This window comes from Barbatula barbatula, assembly GCF_947034865.1.
Source record: "Barbatula barbatula genome assembly, chromosome: 24".
Classification (NCBI taxonomy): Eukaryota; Metazoa; Chordata; class Actinopteri; order Cypriniformes; family Nemacheilidae; genus Barbatula; species Barbatula barbatula.
In genome coordinates this window covers 16,862,848-16,886,203 of record NC_136787.1, presented here as the reverse complement: position 1 = coordinate 16,886,203, position 23,356 = coordinate 16,862,848, and the positions used below count along the sequence as shown (strand labels likewise).

The 23,356-nt window shown below is 39.5% G+C and overlaps 3 protein-coding genes across 10 annotated transcripts; 1 reads left to right on the top strand and 2 right to left on the bottom strand.

The window, feature by feature from the left end:
• The first annotated feature begins 193 nt into the window (after positions 1 to 193).
• On the top strand, positions 194 to 2,358 carry snrnp35 (small nuclear ribonucleoprotein 35 (U11/U12)). Of its 3 annotated transcripts, XM_079449396.1 has the most exons (3): positions 239 to 287; positions 893 to 929; positions 1,387 to 2,279. In XM_079449396.1, the coding sequence occupies exon 3, from the start codon at positions 1,387 to 1,389 to the stop codon at positions 2,122 to 2,124; it is 738 nt and encodes a 245-aa protein (XP_079305522.1). In that variant the 5' UTR covers positions 239 to 287; positions 893 to 929; the 3' UTR covers positions 2,125 to 2,279. The 3 variants fall into 3 exon arrangements, with proteins under 3 accessions (XP_079305521.1, XP_079305522.1, XP_079305523.1); XM_079449395.1 differs by lacking the exon at positions 893 to 929 and having other exon boundaries at positions 194 to 287; positions 1,387 to 2,358; XM_079449397.1 differs by having other exon boundaries at positions 260 to 929.
• Positions 2,330 to 11,741, bottom strand: rilpl1 (Rab interacting lysosomal protein-like 1). 6 transcript variants are annotated; one of them, XM_079449392.1, is made up of 9 exons: positions 10,547 to 11,741; positions 9,397 to 9,541; positions 8,208 to 8,326; positions 7,848 to 8,093; positions 6,643 to 6,759; positions 5,574 to 5,728; positions 5,118 to 5,216; positions 3,831 to 3,918; positions 2,332 to 3,292 (listed from the first exon to the last, which is right to left on the bottom strand). In XM_079449392.1, the coding sequence occupies exons 1-9, from the start codon at positions 10,832 to 10,834 to the stop codon at positions 3,287 to 3,289; spliced, it is 1,263 nt and encodes a 420-aa protein (XP_079305518.1). In that variant the 5' UTR covers positions 10,835 to 11,741; the 3' UTR covers positions 2,332 to 3,286. The 6 variants fall into 6 exon arrangements, with proteins under 6 accessions (XP_079305519.1, XP_079305515.1, XP_079305518.1 ...); XM_079449391.1 differs by having other exon boundaries at positions 2,333 to 3,292; positions 6,643 to 6,789; XM_079449389.1 differs by lacking the exon at positions 3,831 to 3,918 and having other exon boundaries at positions 2,331 to 3,292; positions 6,643 to 6,789.
• On the bottom strand, positions 11,418 to 23,339 carry hip1r (huntingtin interacting protein 1 related). The gene is made up of 33 exons (XM_079448301.1): positions 23,129 to 23,339; positions 22,299 to 22,362; positions 22,020 to 22,162; positions 21,861 to 21,917; positions 21,676 to 21,756; positions 21,518 to 21,594; positions 21,207 to 21,268; positions 20,949 to 21,089; positions 20,814 to 20,871; positions 20,581 to 20,656; positions 20,376 to 20,498; positions 20,240 to 20,289; positions 19,182 to 19,254; positions 18,917 to 19,100; positions 18,751 to 18,839; positions 18,565 to 18,681; positions 18,287 to 18,481; positions 17,595 to 17,705; positions 17,221 to 17,415; positions 16,097 to 16,247; positions 15,922 to 16,008; positions 15,738 to 15,845; positions 15,419 to 15,555; positions 14,566 to 14,676; positions 13,760 to 13,818; positions 13,651 to 13,681; positions 13,505 to 13,567; positions 13,321 to 13,421; positions 13,132 to 13,237; positions 12,923 to 13,046; positions 12,757 to 12,818; positions 12,348 to 12,687; positions 11,418 to 12,264 (listed from the first exon to the last, which is right to left on the bottom strand). The coding sequence occupies exons 1-32, from the start codon at positions 23,225 to 23,227 to the stop codon at positions 12,352 to 12,354; spliced, it is 3,471 nt and encodes a 1,156-aa protein (XP_079304427.1). The 5' UTR covers positions 23,228 to 23,339; the 3' UTR covers positions 11,418 to 12,264; positions 12,348 to 12,351.
• Positions 23,340 to 23,356: the final 17 nt, after the last annotated feature.

The following is a 23,356-nucleotide window of genomic DNA, read 5'->3' as shown; positions in this document are numbered from 1 at the left end:
GAAAGTACAAGTAAAAACAAAAAAGGAGAAATTGGACAACATGATGAATTCCAAACCTTTAAGAGGTTTTTAAATAATAGAGCAGTTGATATTTTTGTAAAACGTTTCTATTACATTAATGAAATTATTACCAAAGACTTTTAGTGAATGAAAAAGAGCAGCTGTGTCCCTTCTGTCCAAAACCGGTGTGGGCGAGGGACGCGAACTACGTCATTTCCGCTTGTGCGGGGAGTAAAACACACACGGTCGAAGTTTCCACACGGAGCGTTTTAAACGGCGCACGGAAGGTTTGTTTTGACGTTTCATATTTATTTTATATAACGTAACGTACTGGTTAATCTCTTGTTGTGTACTTATGCTTGAGTTCGAAGGAAAATAAAAAATATGATGCGTAAAACGTTGTATTTTATAGCACACTGCTATATTCTCACGTGCAAGAACATCAGCTGGTTTTGTAACTTAAATGTATTTCATTGCTTTGTGTCGTTACTTGTTAGCTTTAACATAACCTTGGTAGATTTGCAAATAAGATGAAAAAGTAGAGCATTTAGAGGAGCATTTTGTAACGTTAGTCTTTTAATGGTGGCTTATTTCTCAACACCCTATGTTATACAACGTGGTCATTCACTCTCCACATGGAAGAATTCTGCTGTGTTAAAGGGTTTCTTTACCCAAATATCTCATAATTTACTCACTTATAGTAGGAAATTTACCTTATAATGTTCTTTGTTCTGCTGAACACATAAGAAGACATCTTGAAGAATGTAGGACAGAAAACCGTTCTGGGGCACTTTTGACTACCATTGTATTTTTCCTACTATGGGAGTCAATGGGGGGCAAGATCTGTCTGGTTATAAGCATTCTTCCAAATATCTTTCTCTGTGTTCATCAGAACAAAGACATTTATACAGACTCGGAACAACTCGAAGGTGAGGAAACAATGACAGAATTTGGGTGAAGTATCCCTTTATGTCTTTACTATGGTAAACTGTAGTAACATTCCTAGATACTACTGTGTATGAACCTTACCATAGTAGATAATACAGTATACTACAGTTTGTCACTTCACTACAGTTAATTGTAAAGAATACTGTAGTATATTTGACCAAAATGTAGTCATTACTTTATTAAAATACAGTATTAGGTGCTGGTTTTCTTCTGTCAATTTGAAAAAATAACAGTTTTAGAATTTAAATGAATGAAAGAATGATGTTGTAAAATAAGTTTTAGCACTAATTCTAGATCACATTTATTTCCTCTGACATTTTGATACTTTTGGATTCCACTAGGCAAGCTATACTCTTTAAAAGCCAGATTGTGTGATCTTAGACACATTACTTTGAAACGCAATCTACATTTTCTTACCATGATTTAATTCTCCATCAGATGATGTGCGAGTGGAATCCTGTGGCGAAGGTTTATGAAGCCCTCAAAGCGGGCAGCATCGACGGCACAGATGTTGAACCCCATGACAAAGCCATCTGGAGGGCCATGCTGGCCCGCTACAGGCCTAACAAGGGTGTTACTGGAGACCCTCTCCTCACTCTGTTCGTGGCACGTCTGAATCCGCAAACCAGCGAGGAAAAGCTCCACGAAGTCTTCTCAAAGTTCGGAGACGTCCGCAGGGTACGGCTGGTCCGGGACATCGTGACAGGTTTCTCCAAACGCTATGCTTTCGTAGAGTACAAGGAGGAACGTTCGGTAAAGAGAGCCTGGAGGGACGCCAACAAACTGGTTGTAGATCAGTATGAGCTCTTCGTGGACTTTGAGCTGGAGCGCACGCTAAAGGGATGGGTGCCGAGGCGACTCGGAGGGGGTCAAGGTGGTCAGAAGGAGTCCGGTCAGCTGAGATTCGGAGGCAGGGACAGACCCTTCCGGAAGCCCATCAACTTGACTTCTATGATGCCACAGAATAGATCAGTGGATCGGTGGGAAGGAGCCAGCGGGAGAGATGCTGTCCAGGAACAGGACAGGGAACACGGGCGGTGGCGGGAAAGGGAACGAGGGACTGATAGAGGCTATTACAAAGACAAAAGAGATCACAAACATCACAGGGACAGAAGCAGAGAGAGGGATTCCAACAGAAGGGAAGATAGACGACACAGAGACGCACAGAGATTATGAATAAACACTTTTACACCTTAACATTCAAGACTTTTAGTTTGCTCATGGTTCTGGGTTGGATTCAGATTAAAGGATTTCTACTCAACATTTTTCGATGCCTGTTATATTGTTGCTGAATTTTCATTGGACAAATAAATTTGTACTAAAGACCCATCAAATAATTTCTCACGTGATCATTCAATCTCAAGAATTTGACATGACAATTCATGATATAAAATATTTTAATACACAATGAGATGAGTTAATGTGCATAATCCTTCATAACAATCCATTTCATCCAGTTGGATGTTTCTCTTTTTCTAGGAAATCTAGTATCGTTTTTTTAGTTTAGAGTTTGTCTTAATGTTGAGTTGTTTTAGCTCAACATTTGAAATAAAGACCACAGGCATGGGTTTCTAGCTCACAAAGCTGTCTTTAAAACCACAGTGTGATATACCTCATGCTTTTTCACACTTAACACTTCTGTTATTGCCAGCGAAAGCACCGTTCAAGCAATGCAAAACAGCTGGTGAATGACACAACCATGTGATGGACACTTTACCCAGAAGCCAGTAAATAAACCTGAATTATTAATATCGTTTTGCATTCATTCAGTGCAGACACACCTAATGATGCAAACAATGCCATAGCACTCCTTTAAACACTTTACGCGTGCCAAAATAAAAAAAGTCCTTTGTGCAATTTCAACCTTTAAATATGACTTAACATATAATGCCACATTCATTGTTTCTCTGACATGGGCACCATTATTTAAAATTTTTCTTTAGGCACAAACATATTCACGGTATCTTTCCATGATTTATAATTCAATTTGAATTAAAATAGATATTTATTTGATCTACTAAAGGCATCTTCTGTCCAAAATGGATTCTCTACTAACAGTAACTCAGTAATGCAATGCCAATAAAATGTCTCCACTATAATAAAATAGGCACATGAACACTCTAACAGTATCTTTGGGTCAGTATCTCGTCGTCACACACGCTCACATGACACATGTTAGGCATTATTTGAGCGTTATTTGTGTGTTTGTTACATGTGTTGTAATGCTTCTTGTGCCTGTTCTGTGTACACGTCTTCTTTCCCCGTCCACGAGCCGAACCCTCCGTCCATCTGCCCCGTCCTCCTCTGTGTTCCTCTGGTTTTATCTCGGGAAAAGAAGCTAAACCTGTGAACGCAAGAGACGGGACACGTCAGGTTGTTTGAAGTGTTTTTGTGTGATTAATAAATCAAAACTATTAATGTGATATGCAACTGTGCATAACTCAAGCCATACATTCCTTGATACACGTTTAATATTTGTATTTTGAAGGTGTGGTCAGGCACTGGCCAAAAGGTGAATAAAAACAAAACACCCAGATCAGAATTAATTAAAAACACAAGAATAAAAAATGAAGCCTAACTTTTTCCTTGTCATATTCACAATCAGTCTCTCTGTGCATGTGTTCAGCACTCATTACGTTTGTTATCTAACTGGTTACAGTACAGCACACGTGTTAATGACCGTTCGATTCTGACTGGCTGATTCTAGCGATTCTCCAGCTGATTGGTCACACAGATAGCCCCACAATCAGCCAATCAGAATGAGCTCTTATTAAGGGAGGAGTGAGCTGTAATGGGGGGGGGGTCATGCAGCTACATCACATGCAGGGCAGGTCAAAGGTGTTAAACAGCAAAGGTCACGCTGAACCACCAAAAGGTTGTACAATGGAAATAAGTCGTCTGATTGGCTGTAAAGTGGGGTCATCTGGAATCAACCCAGCCGCCACCATCGGCATAATGGCTGTGAAGATCCTGTTACAAAGAGACACGGATACGCATGAGCAAAAGAAACACACACACAAACTAAAGAAGTATTTCACCCGCAGTTAAAGGGAAAGAAAACTCCCATATGGCATCAATTTAATTGTTCTGCTGAATACAAAGAAATATATTTGGAAGACTGTTTGTACTCCCAACAGTTGTGGGGCACCGTTGGCTACCATGCATAGAATCAGTTCTTTTGTATTCAACAGAATAATGACATTTATACAGGTTTGGAATATTTGAGAATGAATAAATTATGACAATTGTCATTTTTAGGTGAAGTATGCCTTTTCATCAAATTGAAGTAGACCGGTTTATCTGGCTCGCCTGTGCCTGACCTCCAGTTAACTTCTGGTCTGTGTTTGGCTAGTGTCTAATAATATAACTATTTTAATATTAATTTGTGTAATTTTTTACTCTATAAGAATTGTATTACACAAACGCTTTGTTGAATTTTATTTGTATGTTCATTTTATTAAATAAATAATTTCTTGAATGGGTCCTGTAGTTCGGTATGGTAAATTGACATAGAGCGATTGAGCTTGGTATCGCAGTCTAAAATCATTATATTGGAGAGACAAGTTTAGCCAAGTAACGGTTCTTCTCGGTTTTTTTTGCTTGTTATCAGAAATAATCTACATGCACTCTATTGTCTGTGAATGTTTACCGGAAGTTAGGTTGGGGGTCACGAAAGTGCAGATGCGCAGTAACCTTTGTTTATGTTGTTAAGATGAAATCGTCTATAAAAAAATGGATCAACTGCTTTATGAGCTCTTTAGAATGGCTGACTAGCTTAAACCAGTTCAGACCGGTAAGCCGGTTTTAGCTGTTTAATTAGGTTTCATTTGGTGATTGGCTACCACTAGATTCTTTTGGATCTGATGGTACAGAATTAATGATGACCATGCATTGACATTTTAGTAACACAACGGTTCATGTGACACAAAAGGCAGCAGATGTCATTTTATGTCATAAAATCTGCATTTGCAAAACCTGTTCCAATATTGTATCTTTTACTAATAGTAAATATCGTTTTTTGTTTCATTAAGTTTGTAAGTTAGTTTCCTGTCATGAATCCTACAAAAGTTTGAGAATTACTGATCTAAATCCTAACACACACACACACGCGCCACAACATTCGCTCATTCTAAATTTGGCTTGTGTGGGTTTGTTTGATCAGTACGTACAGTCGTTTAATGCCTGACTCAGACTGGAAGTTAGAGTTCGGCCAGAGAGTCGGTGAGGGGTCCGGCAGGGGCAGTCCCGTTTCCTCCTCCTGTTCTTCACTGTAACAAACATAATACTGACAGTTACGTAAAATTACAGTTTAGGCTTTTAAACAAAATGTAGAAAGAGGAAATTCTTCTTTTCAGAAAATATATAAATGAATGAAAAAAACGGTTTCCCGAAAGGGTTTAAGCCTAGTACCAGACTAACTCAAATGTTAGAGAAAACAACTTACACTGACATATATTAAAATATATCAGTGTGATTGTGTTGTCTCTAGATGCACACCAATAAAGTTATTTCGTAAGGTATGTTTTTAAATTGACTTAAATATCCTAATTGAACTAAGGCGTAGCCCTCGCTTAAACAAATCCTCTTCCGGGAAACCACCCCCATATGACATAAAGTGAGCGGACCTTTTATAATATGCCATTTCCTCTTGTAACATAAAGACTTTAGCTTTCAGCTCATTTCTCTCATGCAGGACGTCCCGCAGCTCCTGTAGGGTGAATCTCGGTCGGTTTGGGTCTTTTGTGTCAAGAAGAGTTGTGTCCTCGTCACACAGCGCCTCCTGATGGAACAGAGAAACACTTACAGTCACCGTTACACTAGAACTACAGCCACCTGCTCGTGCATCCAAAACAACTCAAACATTATTAGAGCAACATCACAAAAAATACCATCACAATTAATTTCAAACAAACCCCGGTCAGCTCTTAAAGGTTCAGTTCAGCCAAAAAATAAATCTGTCATCATCTATTCACTCTCGTGTGGTTGTAAATCCGACTCATTCTACATTGAAACACAAAAGAAGATATTTCGATAAATGTCTAAGTTGTTTTGTGTCCCACAATGAAAGTCAATGGGTTTCAGTGTTGTACGGTTACCGACATTCTTCAAAATATCTTCTTTTGTGTTCCGCAGAAGAAAGAAACTCATATAGTCTTATAATGACATGAGGATGAATAAACCATGAATGACTTTTTATTTTTGTGTGAACTATCCCTGACCAAAGGGTCATCGAATCGTTTCATAGGATCTATCAAACATCCACTTTGGTCATGTGAGTTCTATGTTTTGTTTATTGTTTAAGTGCGTTTTACATTGTAAATTTTGTAGATGACACACATGATTGATGTATTTCATACAGTGTGCCTGAAGCTCTTTATTACAATCTTAGTTAACATTTTGCTTATCACGAGGTGTGTGTGTACAGTGCAAACCTACACAGTCGAGTTAGTAAAAATAATCATGCAATAAGAAACAGGCCGAATCCCAAATGACACACTTGGTGTGCCCTTAGACTTCAACACTTGTATATATAGTTGTTTGCTCAGTACATATATAATCTGCTGTATGATGGAAGCACACTATAAAGGGGGTCGTCGGACCCTCGTGTGAGTCGTGCAAACACAAACTCAGATATGGGTCGCCATATTAGTTTACACTCCATGCTATCTTTAGAAACCGCCTTTGACGGGTTACCCAGAAAAACACGGTGCCTTCATCAACTCCTTCTTCCTCACTTTCATCTGAAGGGGGGATATGAAGAGGACCTTCTTCTATCTTCATGCCCTCAGCGAGGAGCTCAGAAGCTAAATCCTGACCCCAGATGGCAGACGCTTTACCCGACTGCATTAACAGACATGTGAAAAGCAAACTGGAACCACAGCTGGACAGCTCTCTTATCTTAGCGCGTGTCTCTTAAAAACAAAAAACACCCAACGCTGTGTCCTAAACCAGCGCCATGAGATCATTTTTGTATTTTGATTTATTGATGGACTTTTTAGACCATGGTGTTAGTGCTTATATTGTGAGTTTTAAATTGATGTGATGTTCTTATGTACGTATTATTATCATGATTGGTGTTTATTGGTACGTTTTGTATTTGTGCGAGACCAAGTTTTCACAAGACACAGAACGGTACACAATGTATTGAAATGTATTTGCACTCGTGATTTTGAGAGTTGATAGAGAAGCAGTCTGTTGATCTCATCCAAGTTTTCCTCTGTGACTCATTCAAACACCAACATGTGAACAATCCTGAAACTTTACATCACATTTACTTCCTGTATTCATGTTGGGAGATATAAATGACGGAAACTAAAACTCTCGGCTTTACAAACTAACAAAAAACATGACAAATTTATATCAAGAGGTAATTAAATGTAACACATCGTGTAAACAATTTCTATGAGAAAAAACAACATTTTATAAAACTTCTTATGCCGAAAACAACTGAGAAGATCATGATAGTTTTCCAGGAGATGCTTGTAACCCCTGAATCTGTTTCTCATAAATACATCTGTCTATTATGCACATTGTGTTTTGACACATTCATTTTTGTGAGATTAAAATGATGTGTATTTTTAAAACAAAGATACGGTTTTCTAATAATTATTAATCTATGACTTTGGTTTGTCCAAAAATATAAAAGTATATTATTATGACCAGGAAAGGAGTGCTTTTGATGCATAAACCTGTTATATTATTGTCATTTTTTAAGCCTTTAGAAATGCAGATTCCATTCTAAATAATAGTGACCAAAATATATTTTTACATTTCCTGTTCTGCCTTCTCTACCCCCTTCTCTATTTGGACTCATCCATCAATTCTAATAATATAAAAGACTTAAATGTGACACACTTTGTCATTGGCATTTACAAAAATCCATCTACATTCATATGTACCTGTGCAGGTGACGGTGGTCCTGCAGGTTCTTCTGTGTCAGCGCTGATCTTTCCCTGCTCCTTCAGACGTTCTTTAAGACGTGTCACTTCCTGTCGCAGGTTACTCAGTTCCTGCTGTCGTGCCTGAGCAGACGCCTCCAGCTCCACCTTCTGTTCGATCAGACCTTTACCCTGAGCCTCCACCACTGTGATCTTATGCCTCAGGTCATGATTGATCTTCATCAAACGATTCAACTGCTGCTGGAGCTTTAACATTAAAGTTAAATGTTAAAACATAAAACTACATTCAGGACATCATTTTATCCATCGCGATTTGACTGGATTATTTTTCAGACCCACACAGGGAAAACAGAGTCTTACTGCTTCAACGTCCTCGTTCTTGAGCGTCAGCTCACGATCTTTGGCGCGGATCTCATCTCTCTGTTTGTCAACGACTTCCTTCAGTTTCTTCATCACCTGTCGCTCCCGCTCCGTCATTCCTGCCATAATGAAAGAATGATTCATTATGATTCCAGTGCAATATCACCGTACAAGCCATGTTCAGTTCAAAACAGATTTGATATGATTTCACTTCATTGTATGTGTAAGTTTGAGGGTGAGGTTTGATTCGCTTGTGTTGGTGTAAATAGAGACAAGGAGTGTGAGAGAATAACCGGCCACATAACTCCTCTTAAAATAGTGCAGAGTGTCTGACATACAACCACTGACACACTTAACGTCTGTCACTGACCTAAAAATATCATGACACGCTAAACATATCCACAGCCCTAACAGAATAATGGGAGAAAATACATCTTTAACCAGAGGATGGTTTCCAAAAAGTTGTTTTGGAGAAATAACAAAAAACACACAACGAGTATGTAAATGAACGTAGATTGCAGAGGAGCATTCAGCTCAGTTTGACACACTGTTGAGATCTGCTCTAATGACAGATGAGATTTTTAATCTAATTGATGTCTAAGAGAAATAACAGAGATAAAAAGAGATTTCATCTGTGATTTTCAATACAGCAAATAATACAGAAATCATTTCGGATGGACCTGAATCTAAAATGTAGCGTTTTGGGGACTATATTTTAAAGATCTCGTGTATTTTATGGATGTGTTGTGTTGACAGCTGCTCTGGTGAGTCTCATCCAGCAGGTTCAGGGAGGACTGAGGATGGTCTGTTCTGACGGATGCAGTTCGGGGCACGTGAGCGTGTCAGAGGAACTGTAGAGTCTCTGTGTCGTCCATGTAGTAATACATGCGGACTCGTCTTCACTCTGTGTAAAAACACTTTGTGTAACGTTTGTGTCCGTTTCTAAACTGCTGAAAGAATGCGTGTGAATTCCCGAGTGTGATCATCACATGTGTTTACATCGTGTCCCGTAGAGGAATGCTGGGAAAACAGTTTGTGGCTGTGTTAAGAATGCTATGCTAACACACCGCATGATGATTATCCCGGGAACTGTGCTCACGCTCGTGAATGTGTGACCTTTACTTGCACTAAAAGAAGTCAAAACCTCGGACGCATGTTTGTTTATTCAAAGCGCGAGTTTGAATACTACCTTCCTGTTTCTGTATGTCCTCCTCCGTCATCTCTTTGATGGACAGGTTGTTGAGCAGTGTCTTGTTTTCTTCCTGCAGCTGAGCGATCTGAGACAACAAATCTTGCGCTTCGCCTCTCCAAACGTCCTCCACCAACTCCAGCTCCTGATCCCAAACACACAGAAGCAGCTCATAAAACATCAATGAGTGTGGATTCAACCACTGAACATCTGACAAATCAGCGGTTCTGAAGAAATTAGACACATATTAACACCCACTCAATGTACAGACAAACCAACTCATCCCTTCTTGCACATTGATACTCAAAATCTCATTCTTGATGTATAAAAGCATGACACTCTTTGAAGAACGAAGTAATGGCAATAGCTCAGTACCACAGTAAATATCAAAGCACCACGTGACCGATGTCATTTTTTTGGGGCAGGTTACAGAGCACCAGAACATGTCCACCCCATCACCTGCTCTACTGGAGTGTGCAAAATGGCTTCATTGATCTCCTCTTGAATTCCCCGATAACACCAGTCGCATGCAAAAACATATCTGCCATATCGACTTCAAGTTGATTATTTATTATTTGAACATATTTATCATTTATGAACAATAGGTCGAACATTTCCTCATATTAACATACACATACGTGCATTTACATCTAAGGCACACGTAAGATCAGGTTAACCATCAAGAGACAGAGAAGAAACACTAAGTCTGTGACGGATCAACATTTCTTTATTCATGTCTGTAATTACCTTGTATGTGTGAGCCATGTAATGAAAACCTAACCTTTCCCGTTCCTCTGTAATGTCAAACCCTAGTAATAATCCTACGTTTGTTCCCATGAAAAATAAAACTTGAGTTTGAAATGATTTAATATGAATAAGAGGTTGTGGTCTAACCGTAGTCTTGTATAAATGATTTAATCTCTTTTTATATTCTCAGTTATGTCGTCAGTGTCTTTGATGTTTACGTCATCACTCGAAACAATGTAACAACTTGCGCCGCGCTCTTCCCCTCTGACGTCATCCGTGCAGAAACACAGACAAACATTCACCCGCCGCTTTGCATAAGCAACTAAAGACATATAAACAGACTTAATTGTTGTTGTTGTTGTTGTTGTTGTTGACATGAAACAATAACAACTCTCGCAAGCACCTTTTTATGTTTCCTCTCTTTCTCCAGACGGTCCATACGCTCGAGCCGCAGTCTGTCCAGCTCGAGCCGCAGCTCTTCGGTCTCCGGACTGATGCTGTTCCGGCTCACCAGAACCTCCAGGATCTCCAGAACCCGGACCACTTTCGGCATGAGTCGAGCCAGAGCCTCGCATCCGTACTGGTCGATTATGCGCTCGAACTCCTGACCCACCACAGCGGCGATGTCATACACGTCCATCACCGTCAGATCCGCCACGTTCTTCTCCAGCGACGAACCGAAATCTTCCATGACCGACTCTCGGGCTCGTCCCGTCGCTTCTAAACTTCCCCAGTTCTCTTTCAGCGCCCCGTTGGATCACCGGAGATCTTTAAAAACCCGCCAATGTCACTTCCTCGACGCTAAAACACATTTCGGGGGTGTTTCGTGGTGGAATTGGACCGAGGGAAGAGTTGTCCCATTGCGGTTCGGTTTCCTCTGCCCTTATTTATTCTTCAGGAGCGCTTGATGTACTGCGCATGTGTGGAGCGGTGACAGATGAATCACATGAGTGTTTGTAGATTTAGAGAAGGAAATAACTTTATACTATTTAAAATGTATAATATACAGTAAGTATATCTTTTGTTCAATTATATATGGGATATTTAACATGTTCTTTTTGTTATAGATTGGCTGAATGATTTTTACTAGATTTATAATGGATGACCCCACGGTTAACATGTGTTAAATACATTTTTACTAGTATTATAATTGAAAGGAAAGAATTCTATATTATTATTTAATTTATGTAATCATTTCCTAAACTTCATATTAAGTGAATATACTCATTACTGTAATTTTAACTGTAATATATATTTTATGATGTACAGTATAAGAACGGTTTAAATGTTTTTTCAAAAATCATGTTTTTTATTGTGCATTCTAATTAATATCAAACAAACTGCAGTTTAAGCCATGATAACTCAATAAGAAATACAGCTAACAAACACAATAAAACAATAAAAACATGATAACATAAATAACATGCTTTTTTTAAATGTTAAAAACATATTTTTCTCATTTTGTAAACTCTACATACAGTATTGTGTGTATTTATATATATTAATTTATTTGATTGTAATTCTGAGTGTACTTTCATTTATCACGGTTTAACTATGGTCTTTACTAGTTTAGACATGCATCAAAACTATGTGTTATATCAGTGCATCTATGATTTTCTTAAAACAAACAAAGATGTTTGTGAGGTAACATGTCATCCTAAACACATTTGATATTTCAACTGCTGACATGATTTTCAATTTACACCAAACTACAAATGGTTTTTATTAGCACATAAAAAATTGAGCATTTACATCATTTTACAAAAATATTACATTAGTTTAAATTCATTAGATTAAATAATTAAATAGACAAACACTGCACATGATGTTAAGATGACACTGATTCAATTCTAATGTGATACTTTAGGTAAATGATGCAGGTTGTGAATGAAGAACCCCGGCTCGAGATGATGACATCTATCATTTCTTCTTTAATTTCGGTGTGTTAAAGAAAGAGTTAAATGTTCAGGTTTTTAACTCAAACCTCACTGTCTCTCATGACACTGACAAAATATCAAAAAGTAGAATACAAAAGCTCAGAAGATAAAAATATAGAAATATCTTTCAGAATGATGTATTCTCTTTGTGGCTTCTTCACACATCTGGGTGTCGGGCTCTAAACTGTGGAAGACAATCAGAACAACCGACTTTAAATCTGAATGTATGTAACATAAGAGTCAGAGACGAGCAGGTTTGATACTCACAGCGTTATTGAGGAGGCTTCCTAAATTTATGAAAGAACGCTCGTTTCGAGCTCGTGTTTTTGACAGGTTCTGGCAATTCTGATCTCGCCGGTTCCAGTCGGGGTGTGTGGAGTCTTAGTGGTTCTGATCTCGTCGAATCCGGTCCGTACGGTTCCAGACTGGGAAGTTCCATCGTGGGTGGCTCAGGAAAGACTGTAGGAAGAGAACTGTCAAAATCGTTCGCCGCTGACCCTGAAGTTGAGTCCCCTGGAATTCCACCCATTTTATAGTGTTTCCTCCTGAGTTCTCCCAACCGGACACGCTCGTGTGCCAGCTGGTTCTCCAACTCTAACACTTTCACCTAAAAACACACGTGTTTACAGATAAATACTTGTTGTGAAGCTTTGGATTTAATGATGGATAGACTTACTTGAGAGTCCATCTCCTCAGTTTTAAGCTTTATAAGAGACAGGCCAGAAAAGTCCATGGAGTCTGGAAAAAGAGACCAAAGTATTTATGTTTCAACAATTTCTTCCAAAATAAAATGACTGTACGACTATAATATTCAAATTCATGATCACTATAAAGACATTCACCTTTTTCCTCAATCTGCATTTGTCCTGCCTTAGTAGACGTCACTACCAGAGCGGCCATGTCATTCACGTGCCTGGAGGCGTGTTGTAACGTTAGAAGCTTCTTGTTTCCTCGATCTGCCTTTACCTGCAAAATTAAACATTGAAGTGTCACAATAAGTTGATTTAAAACTTTACACCAGCACATGGGCATCATTGACTTGTGATTGTACCTTCGAGGCAGCGACGAGCTGAGCCGTACTGGCGGCGATCTCATGAGAGCAGACGATCAATTCTTCATATTTTCCTCTGTCTGTCACCACTTTATCAGCTGATTCTCTGTTGAGATGATAAATCACAGTTACACTGACAGGTGAACATTTATATGGATGAACACAGATTAAAGTAGTGAATGTACTCACAGCATCTGTGTTGCGCCCCATCCCACAGCCTTAGAGGCGGAGATGAGACCCTCTGTCCAGCGGGAGTTTATAGCATAGAAATCTTCGACAGAGCCGGCACCCTAAGAAAGGACGAAAGGGTCATAAACACACAAGTCTAAATCAAAATTTTTGATTTTTCCTGAATTTTTATAATGACTCTCACCCGTCCACTTTCCACAATATCTCTTTGTAGGTCAGTGGCAGCAGTTACCAACATATGTATGGCCTGACAATGAGAGGAAAACGCGAAAAGTTGTAAGAACATTTTTTATTATTTATTTACTTATTGTATTACAAGGCTAAGCTTACCTTCATGAGATCCGAGCAGGACCCAATGATGCTGATAAAACAAAGCGCAAAAATGAGTCTATCCATGCAGATTAACTTTAGATTTCATGTGACTGTACACCAAACTAACCTTTGATTGACTTCCAGTTTGATTCCAGAGGTGTCTCTCCTCGCCTGACTCAGTATTTCCTGTATTACAAGAGAAAAACACAGAGAAGTCAAAGAGAACAATTGCTCTACACATCTCTAGAGCAGTGGTTCTCAAACGTTTTCGTTGTATTGTAAGACCCCTTTGTGTAGAATGCATTGCTTTGCGCATGCCACCCCCCCCAAAAGACTAAAATATGTATTAAACCAAAAACATATTCAGATACTCATGCATTTCTGGAACATCAATTCTTTCGGTTGGTGGTCTAATTTTTCTGATGTTTGATTGCATAAAATCTATGATCAATTTCTAGATTTCGTAAAATGCCACAAATCTGTGGCCCCTCAGGATCCATCTTGGGGTTCCCCAGTTTGAGAGCCATAGAGAACAGAATTTACATTGAAAATCTGACATCTTTTCTGTTGTTGTTTCTTTCTTTACATAAATATGAGACTATTAAAAAGTCTCTTACATGAATCCTTTTAGCACTGCTAAAGGTGCAATCACTGGCTGTATTGAGTTTTTCAGGTTCTATGTGCAGTTTAAGAGATTAAAAAAGTCCTTTAAGTTAGAGTTTAGGTGCTTTAGATCTGTGTTAAATTACTTTAAGGATAAAAATGTATTTGTGCAATTTTGAAAAGTTACACCGTATGTTTGATTCCCAGGGAGCAGACATGATAACATGTATACATCAAATGCACTTTCAAAGTCACTGAGCATCTGACAAATGCATTTATGTCAAAGTATTTCATTGGAGGAAAATCACAGTCTGCCACAATGTGACTTACATTCATCCTCAGCACAGCGTCTTCAATGGCAGAGGAAGTTGCAGCCATTTCCTTCTCCACCATATCAGCGAGCTCTTCCTTCCGTACATCTACACCACTGGGCCGCAGGTCCTGCGAGACGTAGGAAAGTAAGTCAAGAACACACACACAAGCTGGGTTTCCATCCAAACGTGATCCGAATCTTTTCAAAGTTCGTAATAACAGGTGGAATCAATAAATTGTCCATCAATTTCCTCAAGCGGATCCAAGTGGTATTGTTAACCTAGTAACCAACAGTAACTTAAAGAGATCTGAAAACCAGAAACACACTCGAGAATGAGAAGTTATGTCACGCCTTGTTGAATGTTCCGCGATTTTTGGAGGATGGCTGCTTGTGTTTCCTTTTTCTCGTTTGATTAGCAAATATAACTATGGTAGGTTGGTCTTGCTGTTCTACAAGCTGCAATATTAAGCAGAGTCCCCTGGTTCGTTCACTTTTGATTTCTTCATATATCATACAAAACAGTACATATCAAAACAATAATAGCAGTGGAGTATGATCCTACCAAGATGGCGGCGGCACTACAACATGCAACGAAAGGCGTTATGTCAGCTTCACATTGTCTATTTATGGTAACAGCCGCTTAGTCTTGTGGCTTTAATGTTCGCTATGTCAAAATTTACGCAAATGCATTTCAATCTTCCATTATTCGCATGAACTGTTTTATGCATAAAAGAGAAACCACGTCAAGCAAGCGCTTTTATAGCGTTTCCATCACTTTTCTAATGTGAAAATTCAAAATGCGCATAAAACCAGGGTGATGGAAATCCGGCTATTGATAGCATATCATCGTGGATCTGTTGTCCAGCATACCTGGCCTTGGTTAAGGATGCGCTGGACCATGCAGCGGACGGCAGTTGGGTCTGCTCTCGGGAGGGTGGCCTTCAACTTGAGCTCTTTTAAAAACTGAAGGCAATGGGTCGCACAATCCCTGCAGTTATCTGTCAAACCTAAAACAGAGAAATGGTATAAAACCAAATACAACGATGACTGCTCTCAACCTAAACCAGTTTTCAGCAGAGTGGACTTTGTTTTTAACAGTATTTTGTCAACAGAACAATATAAAATGTATAATTAAAGATTTAAAAAAGAGAATAAAAACGATACACTAAAGTATTATTAGGCCACTCACGGTCAGCTTGGTCCGTCGGTGCCGAATGTGCTGCGCCCGCGCCGTTCACAATGGTGTCAGCAATGAGGTGAGAGAACTGAGTGACCGACCTCAACATACCGCTGGCATCTGAGATAAGCGAGAGAGACATGAAACCACACCTGACAGCACCTGTCAATCACTTCTGATAATCCTGAACTCTTACCCTCCATGTTTCCCAAATATCCCACATGACTCTGCTGCATTTTATCAATAGATGCCAATGTTAGCTCAGCCCGATTGATCAAATAATCTGTGGACGGGTGTGAAGAAGAGGTGAGTGATAACCCAGTAGATGAAGTAATGTGTCATGAATCAAAGAGTGCGGGGAGGGACGAAACCTGGCGTGCTGATGCAGCGCACATGAAGTGGATCGTCCAGTTTGGCCACGGCATCTAGTACGATACCCTCGGCCTCAACCACAGCACACTGCAACAGACTGAACTGTTCATCCTGTAACTTCTGCTTCAACGCTCCTGAATCCAGACTCAACTACAGGAGAAAAAGACACAATTTTGGGTTTGATTCTTAGGGATTCTCATATGTTAAAATTGCTAATGTAGATTGTAGGGTTAAATAATCTGGATTTGGGTAAATTTGATGAGAAATATTTTAATTCATATTGAGATCTTCAATAATATTGTCTTTTGATTGCAGACTTGACAAATCTGAGCTCGGTTTCACACATTAGACATCTTTTCTGAAACTCTAATTTGTGAGGCCTTATAGAGCGTTCACACCAAACGCGGTAAATAAAGTTGAACACTTGAACATTTTGAGTTTACTAGCTTCTTTGGCACGTGACATTCGCTTCATGGGAGGGGCTTCTGTCCGAAGGTAAATCATTCGTGCTTGACGCTTCATTCCCGTCTGGTGTGAACGCACAGTTAGGCGGTGTTCACACTTGACTTCTTTTTTGAAGCTACTAGCAGCTGTTTGATATTATAATCCTAATGGAGTACGCCTTGTTTTGCTTTTTTAAATGCGGCGTAATTTTCTGCAGCTCAGAGTATCTTTTGAGGTTGAAAAAAGTTTTCTGAAAAAAACGGCATTCGCCAAGCACCCCCACAATTTTCTCCATAACAACATGCGAGGAACGTGATTGGTCGAGAAGGCTCAAGCTCGAAAAAATAAAATGGCAGGCGAAACACCCGTTGGAGCATAGTTTTGTATAAATGTTAGTTACATTTTTACTTTCAATAACTTCTTAATGCATTTCTAGCGAGAACTTAGTATCGTAGTTTTTAAATATGGGATTGGTTATTGTTTATAACTCAAATAGACTTCCGTTACGCTTCCTATAAAGCCTTTCTCTCTAAGCTGCCTTGCCAGCTGCTCTTTATAGCCACAATGCTGCGAGCGTTTTTAAAAAAAAAAAAGCGCCATTGTCAACTTTTTCTTGTCAAAAAAGCAGTTAAGTGTGAACACGGCCTTAGCAGTCGTTCTAGAGAGAATGCTTTCTGACCTTGGCCTGCATTTGGTTGTGGAGTGTTGCCATTTCTCTCTGACTTCTGTCTCTCTCCTGCAACAGAGCAGCCTGGTGGAGCTGTGCGGCCTGACGCAGGGTAGAGATTTCAGCCTCCTGTTCTTTCACAGAACGCAGAAGAACTTCTTTCTCCACTTGCAGACCCACCAACACGCTGCTCAGCTGATCTCCTGTCTGCAAAACACAAATAATAACATGGGGCTTTAAAGGTACAGCGGTCGTAATGTAAGCCCCCCTTGATGACATCATCAGTTCTGTTGGCATCAAATCAGCCTATATTTGGCCATTTTGAGATTTTTTATCAATATAAAAACGCAGATCTGAGGTGTCTGTATTGAAGTTTTAATGCTCACCGTCTCTTTAGTGGTCAGAGCACTCTGAGCTCTCAACACCTCCGCTCGATTCTCCTCCAGCTCTCGTCTCAGCTTCTCCATCTCCATCTGCTGCTCCTGTTCTCGACACATCTGACCAGACGCACACAAAACACAATACGTCTTGTTCAGATCTCACGCTGCATGGTGGACGGTCTCTTTTTAATCAACAACAAATCTATACTGTAAAAAATGCTAAATGTTCTCCCTACAAAGATAATCAAGTAACTTCAACATTTTTGGTAAAAGGAGTCAAATGATTGTTTTGCATATATTTCACAAAATTAGCCTAAACATGTTTCTAACAAAGAAAGTTTTTGTCCAAAATGCATCAGAAAGTTTGCCCAACTTACATTGCAAGAGTTTGAAAGTCCCCAAGATGCATTGCAGCAGTTAAATTCTGTGTTTCTTATTAGTTTTTCTTTTACATTTTCTTTCTGGCTTAATGTATGCTTTAATATTGTTGTTACTGTTGTTACTGACACAACCCTTATGAATGCAAATAAATGTTACTTGTCAGGTTGTATGCCTTTCTGTTGCACTTAATGTTCTCAATAGTGGTTAAAGGTTCTTCAGACTATAAAAAGTGAGAAAGAAATGGTTCTTTTAAATTTACACAAAAATAAACTTTTTAGGGGGACCAAAAATGGTTCTTTAGCAGTAGTGGTACAGACTTTCTCCTGAAGTTGGTTGTGCAGTGCTGTCATCTCTCTCTGATGCGTTTCTCTCTCCTGCTGCAGTGAGGTCTGATGGAGCTGAACAGCCTGACGCAGGGTAGCGATTTCAGCCTCCCGTTCTTTAGTTGTACGCAGAAGAGCCTCTTTCTCCACCTGGAGACCCACTAACACACTGCTCAACTGATCTCCTGTCTGCAAAACACACACAGAAGAAGAAGAGGTATTACACTTCAATATTCCAAAATGATTTGCTATTGAATTATAGACACCAGTACCTTCTCTTTGCTCTGCAACGCATTATGGACTTGTGACTTTTCAGGTCTTTCGGTCTGTCTGGCCGTCACATGCTCTTCCTGCTGAGTGCTGTTGATCTGCTTCACCATATCTGCGCTCTGTAAGGCAATAAAACACAGTCGAAAACCACTCGAATGTTCATATTCTTCAGGCGAGTGCGTCTGTACCTTCCGCATGAGGTCAGCATGTTTGCTGACCAGTTCGGCGTGTTTCTCTTTGAGTCGGGTGAAATGCATCTGAGCGGTCTGAGCTCTGCCTACAAAACAATAGATATTCAGACTGATTGAGAGAGATCCATGTGCGGGTGTGTTTTGGTGATCAGAGGTCACTCACTGTCCGCGTCCTCGACCGTGGCCTGTATGCTGGCTGCGACTGCTGTCTGCATCCTCAGAGCATCCATCTCCATGCGCAGACGCTCGTTCTCCACCAGCGCCATCTGCTTGTGCGTGCGCTGGTCCTCTAGCTCCGCCTCCAGATTATTCACCTGCGATTTGAGCTGGACCAAGGCACACTGAGCCTGAAGAAACACACACATGCAGGAGGGATTCAGCACTGAAACATGATGACCAAATACTCTCATGCAGCGGCACAAACACACCTCCACTTTCATTAACTCCAGTTCTGGTTTCACCGCCTCAAGTTCTTTCCTGAGAGTGTCAGCTTCCGTCTCCCTGCACGAGATTATATTGTTATAATCAAATAAATAAAAACACATGATGTATTTTTCTGTATTAAACTAATTTCAATCATTCAAGCGGCCTTTAGATCAAAAGGTTTATAAATATACGTACATTCAAACAAAGCACAAACAACATAGCTCAGAGGTTGCTCTTTCATCGCTCAGGAGATGTAATGAAGGTCTCAGGTTTGTTTAACACAAGCATGAACTTCCCAATGAACAGACACAAACGCGAAAAATCTGTCCTGGAAATATTTTTATTTTTGTTTCACATCTGTACATTGCAGACAGAGAAGGCACAAATGAGACATTTAAGAGATCTCCTATGTGACCCTGGACCACAAAACCGGTCTTAAGTAGCACAGGAATATTTGTGGCAAAAGCCAACAAAACATTGTAGGCCTATGGGTCAAAATATCTCTTTCATGCCCAAAATCATTAGGATATAAAGTAAAGATCATGAAGATATTTTATAAATTTCCTACTGTAAATATATAATTTCATTTCGAAGAGCTCCTCCCTTTGCCCTTCAAAGGGTTTACCCTCCGGAGTGAGCGCTTCAAAGGTTTTTTTAAGTGCCCTCATCCCTGCATCCATAAGGAGGCGCCGTTGCCACGCAAATAACCTGTGCAAGGAATCATGGGGGCCTGAAGTGTCAGTTATCAGTTTTACCCTTTGAAATCCTTCATTATGAAGGGCCCTTTGAAGTGGCCAGTTATAAGCACTTCGGTTTGGATCGACCCTTCAATATGGCGGACATGATTTTTATTTTTAACTATTGGAGGGCAATATATTCCATTTGATATATCAACCAAATATTGTCCTATCCATACCATACATCAATGGAAAGCTTGTTTATTCAGCTTTCAGATGATGTATAAATCTCAGTTTCAAAAAAATTTACCCATAAGACCCATTTGTTGTCCAGGGTCACCTATATTGTTTGTCTTGTTGACGAGAAGCAGATTGTATGTTACCTTTGCTCTGGTATCTCACTTGTAGGGTCAAAGTGGTTGTAGCCATAATACTGTGAACAACATGACAGATAAAACATTAAGACAGAAATGTTTGTTATGAAAGTGCTGGTCTACAGCTATAGCTGGCATGTTTTACCATTTGATACGACTGTCCTTCATTAAAGTCTGTGTCGTCGCCTTCAGTCATTCTGTGATTCTGAACCACCACCGGCTTCACGTGATCTGAATAAGCAGCCGCTCGCAGGAAGTTTGGGGGCTCCTACAAGCACACGAACAAATATTTGACAAAAACCACTATAAAAGTATTGTGAACAGTGAACTTGCACGATGTGAAATCTTACACTGGGAAGATCTGGGATTTGAATGATGCTCTTAAAAAACTCAATGCCTCTCGCTCGCTCGAAAAACTGCGTCAGGCTGTGGAGGACAAACACGGACCATTAACCAACTTATGACAGCGGCACACCTGTCCGCACATATGTTCTGGAATCTGCATTTTTATAGTTTTTTTATTGAATATTTATAATGAACGAACGTTCATTCTCAGCGAATCCTTGCAAATACTACATAGCACCTGTTGAACTGATCGCGGAATCGTTCCCTGTGTCCCACCAGAGAGTCTACTGGTATCCCTGTCATACAGATACAACACTTGTTAAAATACGTTTCATTCGTTTGAACAATAAAGACAGCGAGGAGAGTGACTCACGGCTGTGTAGTTTAAACAGAAGTTTGACCAGGAAGTGATAAAGTGGACCGCAGTCCTGAATGACCGGAACCAGCGGTGCCAGACGACACTGACCCACTGCTGTGGTGGAACTGGTGGAATTAGACTCCATCTGACAGAAGACTGGGGTTAAAGAGTCAATAATAAGTGTCCCCATAAACAAGACAGTGTGTGTTTTCAATGAGAATATTTGCAAGTAGGGTTAAAAAACAAAAGTATGGAATGTGTGGTCAAGCTCACCGGTTTCTTGCAGCTTTAGTCCTGCCTCCATGTAGTCAAAAACGTCACCGGTCATGTCAAACCTGCACATATATTTAAAACTATTAAAACATGTTTATATATATAATTAATTATTTACAAGAGTATGTTTTTCTTTTTCATATTAATATATGATTTGTCCTTATAGGGTGATGACTTTCTGACATTCTGTCAGATGAATAAAAGCCAGTTCGGATAATTCTGGCACAGTTACCGCCGTGTTTATTAATGTGAACTGCCTGTGTAAATAAACAAAATTAAAACAGCACAAAAGCATCAAACGCTTCACTTACACTTTATTGATATCAATAGTGATAGCTTTATCTAGAACTTCCTCTGGGGTTTCAAGATTTGGTGGGATTTCCAGATGCTGTAGGAGAAACAGGTAAGGAAATCAATACACTGATATTCTCCGGAGTATATTTCAATATTGATAAACGCATGGACTCACCTTTAAATGAAAGTCGATCTTGATGCACAGCAGCTTGGCACACAAAGCAACTATATGTCCATATCTATCATGTAGATTCCCCTAAAAGACAAAAGCATGAATACGTGTGAGGAAATAAAGTTATTTAGGAAACACATCTCTTAGCAGAAAGTGTTGAAAACCAGATGTCTGGTTCACACACTCACCCATAATATTCCCATTTGTCTGATGCTGGTGGTTTGACCTCTGCTGTCTCGCAGCGTCTGAAAGAAAATCAAACTGGATTTATTATGTGCAAGATGGGTGTAGTTGAGTTATTCCACACGCCTTTTTCATGACGATGTGGGGTCACGGATGGGACTCACATTGGGGTGTCCGTCTCGAAGCAGTTTGTGAACCATGTGGCAGAATTTCCAGCTCAGGATGGCGTTACTGGACAGCGGCAGACTGACGGTGTGAGACCAGAATGTGACGGCACCTCCTTCCTTATATGTTCCTAAAACTATGTCTGCAAAAACGTTAAGGACGACTCCCTATAGTCCAGAGGTCAAAGGCCACATTGTTAAGCATTGTTGTGTGCGTAAGATTCTCCCGATAACACACAAATAAGTAAATGGAAGCGTGGTTGATGTAGTAAAGGATACTGCGTCCATATTTCTCTTTGATAGGAGCCTCTGCACTGGTGATGGACTTTGTGATGCTGTGTAGCTGTGAAGCGGATGAAGAAACAACAGAACACCGTCAGTGTGATGAATCAACAGAAGTACATTACAAACATTATCAGATCATTTTACTTGTACTGTCAGAAGATTTATTTTGGCATTTTTGGTTAGCTCTGGAAAAAATGTAATGTTACCAAAGTAATAATGTAAGACTGCAATAGTTTGATCATTTGACAAAGTGGCATTGAATGATGTTCATATTCATGTACAATTAAGACATTCAAAAGAGATTTTCAAAAAAAATATTGAAATATAATTTGGTACATTCGGCGATCTTGCTGTAAGTGAAAACTATATTTAGTTGAAAACTATACTAAGTGAATAGAATATTTAGGAGGATAGTGTATAGATTTTAAAACATGGAAAACAATTTTACAACAAGTTTGTTTCATCAGTTAATATGAACCTGTAACGTGCTTGTACACAATGTACAGCATTTACTAATCTTAGTTTATATTCATTTCAACGTTTGCGTGTACATTTTCACAATCAAAACCATACATGAACATCAGTAAATGCACAATAAACTAACAAAGGAACAGTTGGTATCGACTACAAAAACATATAATTAAACCAAAAGTAAATAATGCGGTAAAAACATTAACAAGACTTTATCGTAAAGTGTTAACAAAACTTCTGCTAATGATAGACTTTGAAAAACAATCATGACATGATTTGTCTCCAAGAGACAACACAACAAAACTGTGTTGAATTATCAGGACTTAGTTAAGTTTGTTGAATGTGAATCCTACCTGTAGTTTGACGAATTGTTCTCTCTCAGCAGCTAAAGCTTTTTCAGTTTTATCCACCTGTTTCTCACTTTTCTTTGATTCACTTTTCTTTGAAGCCATGGTGAACTTCTTCCTCTGGAGAAACCAAAGGTTCAAATGATCTCTTCAGACCTGACACACACACCTGAGACGTAAAAGCTTCTCTCTCTCTCTCTCTCTCTCTCTCCCCCTCACACACACACCTGAGAG

Excerpts from the sequence above, each read along its gene's own strand:
- hip1r (XM_079448301.1), bottom strand. The coding sequence starts at position 23,227 with ATGGCTTCAAAGAAAAGTGAATCAAAGAAAAGTGAGAAACAGGTGGAT. Across the intron at positions 19,101-19,181 it reads TGGAGTTAATGAAAGTGGAG|GCTCAGTGTGCCTTGGTCCA; the intron begins GTGTGTTTGTGC and ends GTGTTTCTTCAG. Across the intron at positions 18,482-18,564 it reads CGTTGCAGAGCAAAGAGAAG|ACAGGAGATCAGTTGAGCAG; the intron begins GTACTGGTGTCT and ends TGTGTTTTGCAG.
- snrnp35 (XM_079449395.1), top strand. The coding sequence starts at position 1,387 with ATGATGTGCGAGTGGAATCCTGTGGCGAAGGTTTATGAAGCCCTCAAA.
- rilpl1 (XM_079449389.1), bottom strand. The coding sequence starts at position 10,834 with ATGGAAGATTTCGGTTCGTCGCTGGAGAAGAACGTGGCGGATCTGACG. Across the intron at positions 6,790-7,847 it reads GACCACCGTCACCTGCACAG|TCGGGTAAAGCGTCTGCCAT; the intron begins GTACATATGAAT and ends CTGTTAATGCAG. Across the intron at positions 5,217-5,573 it reads GAAATGGCATATTATAAAAG|TGAAGAACAGGAGGAGGAAA; the intron begins GTCCGCTCACTT and ends TGTTTGTTACAG.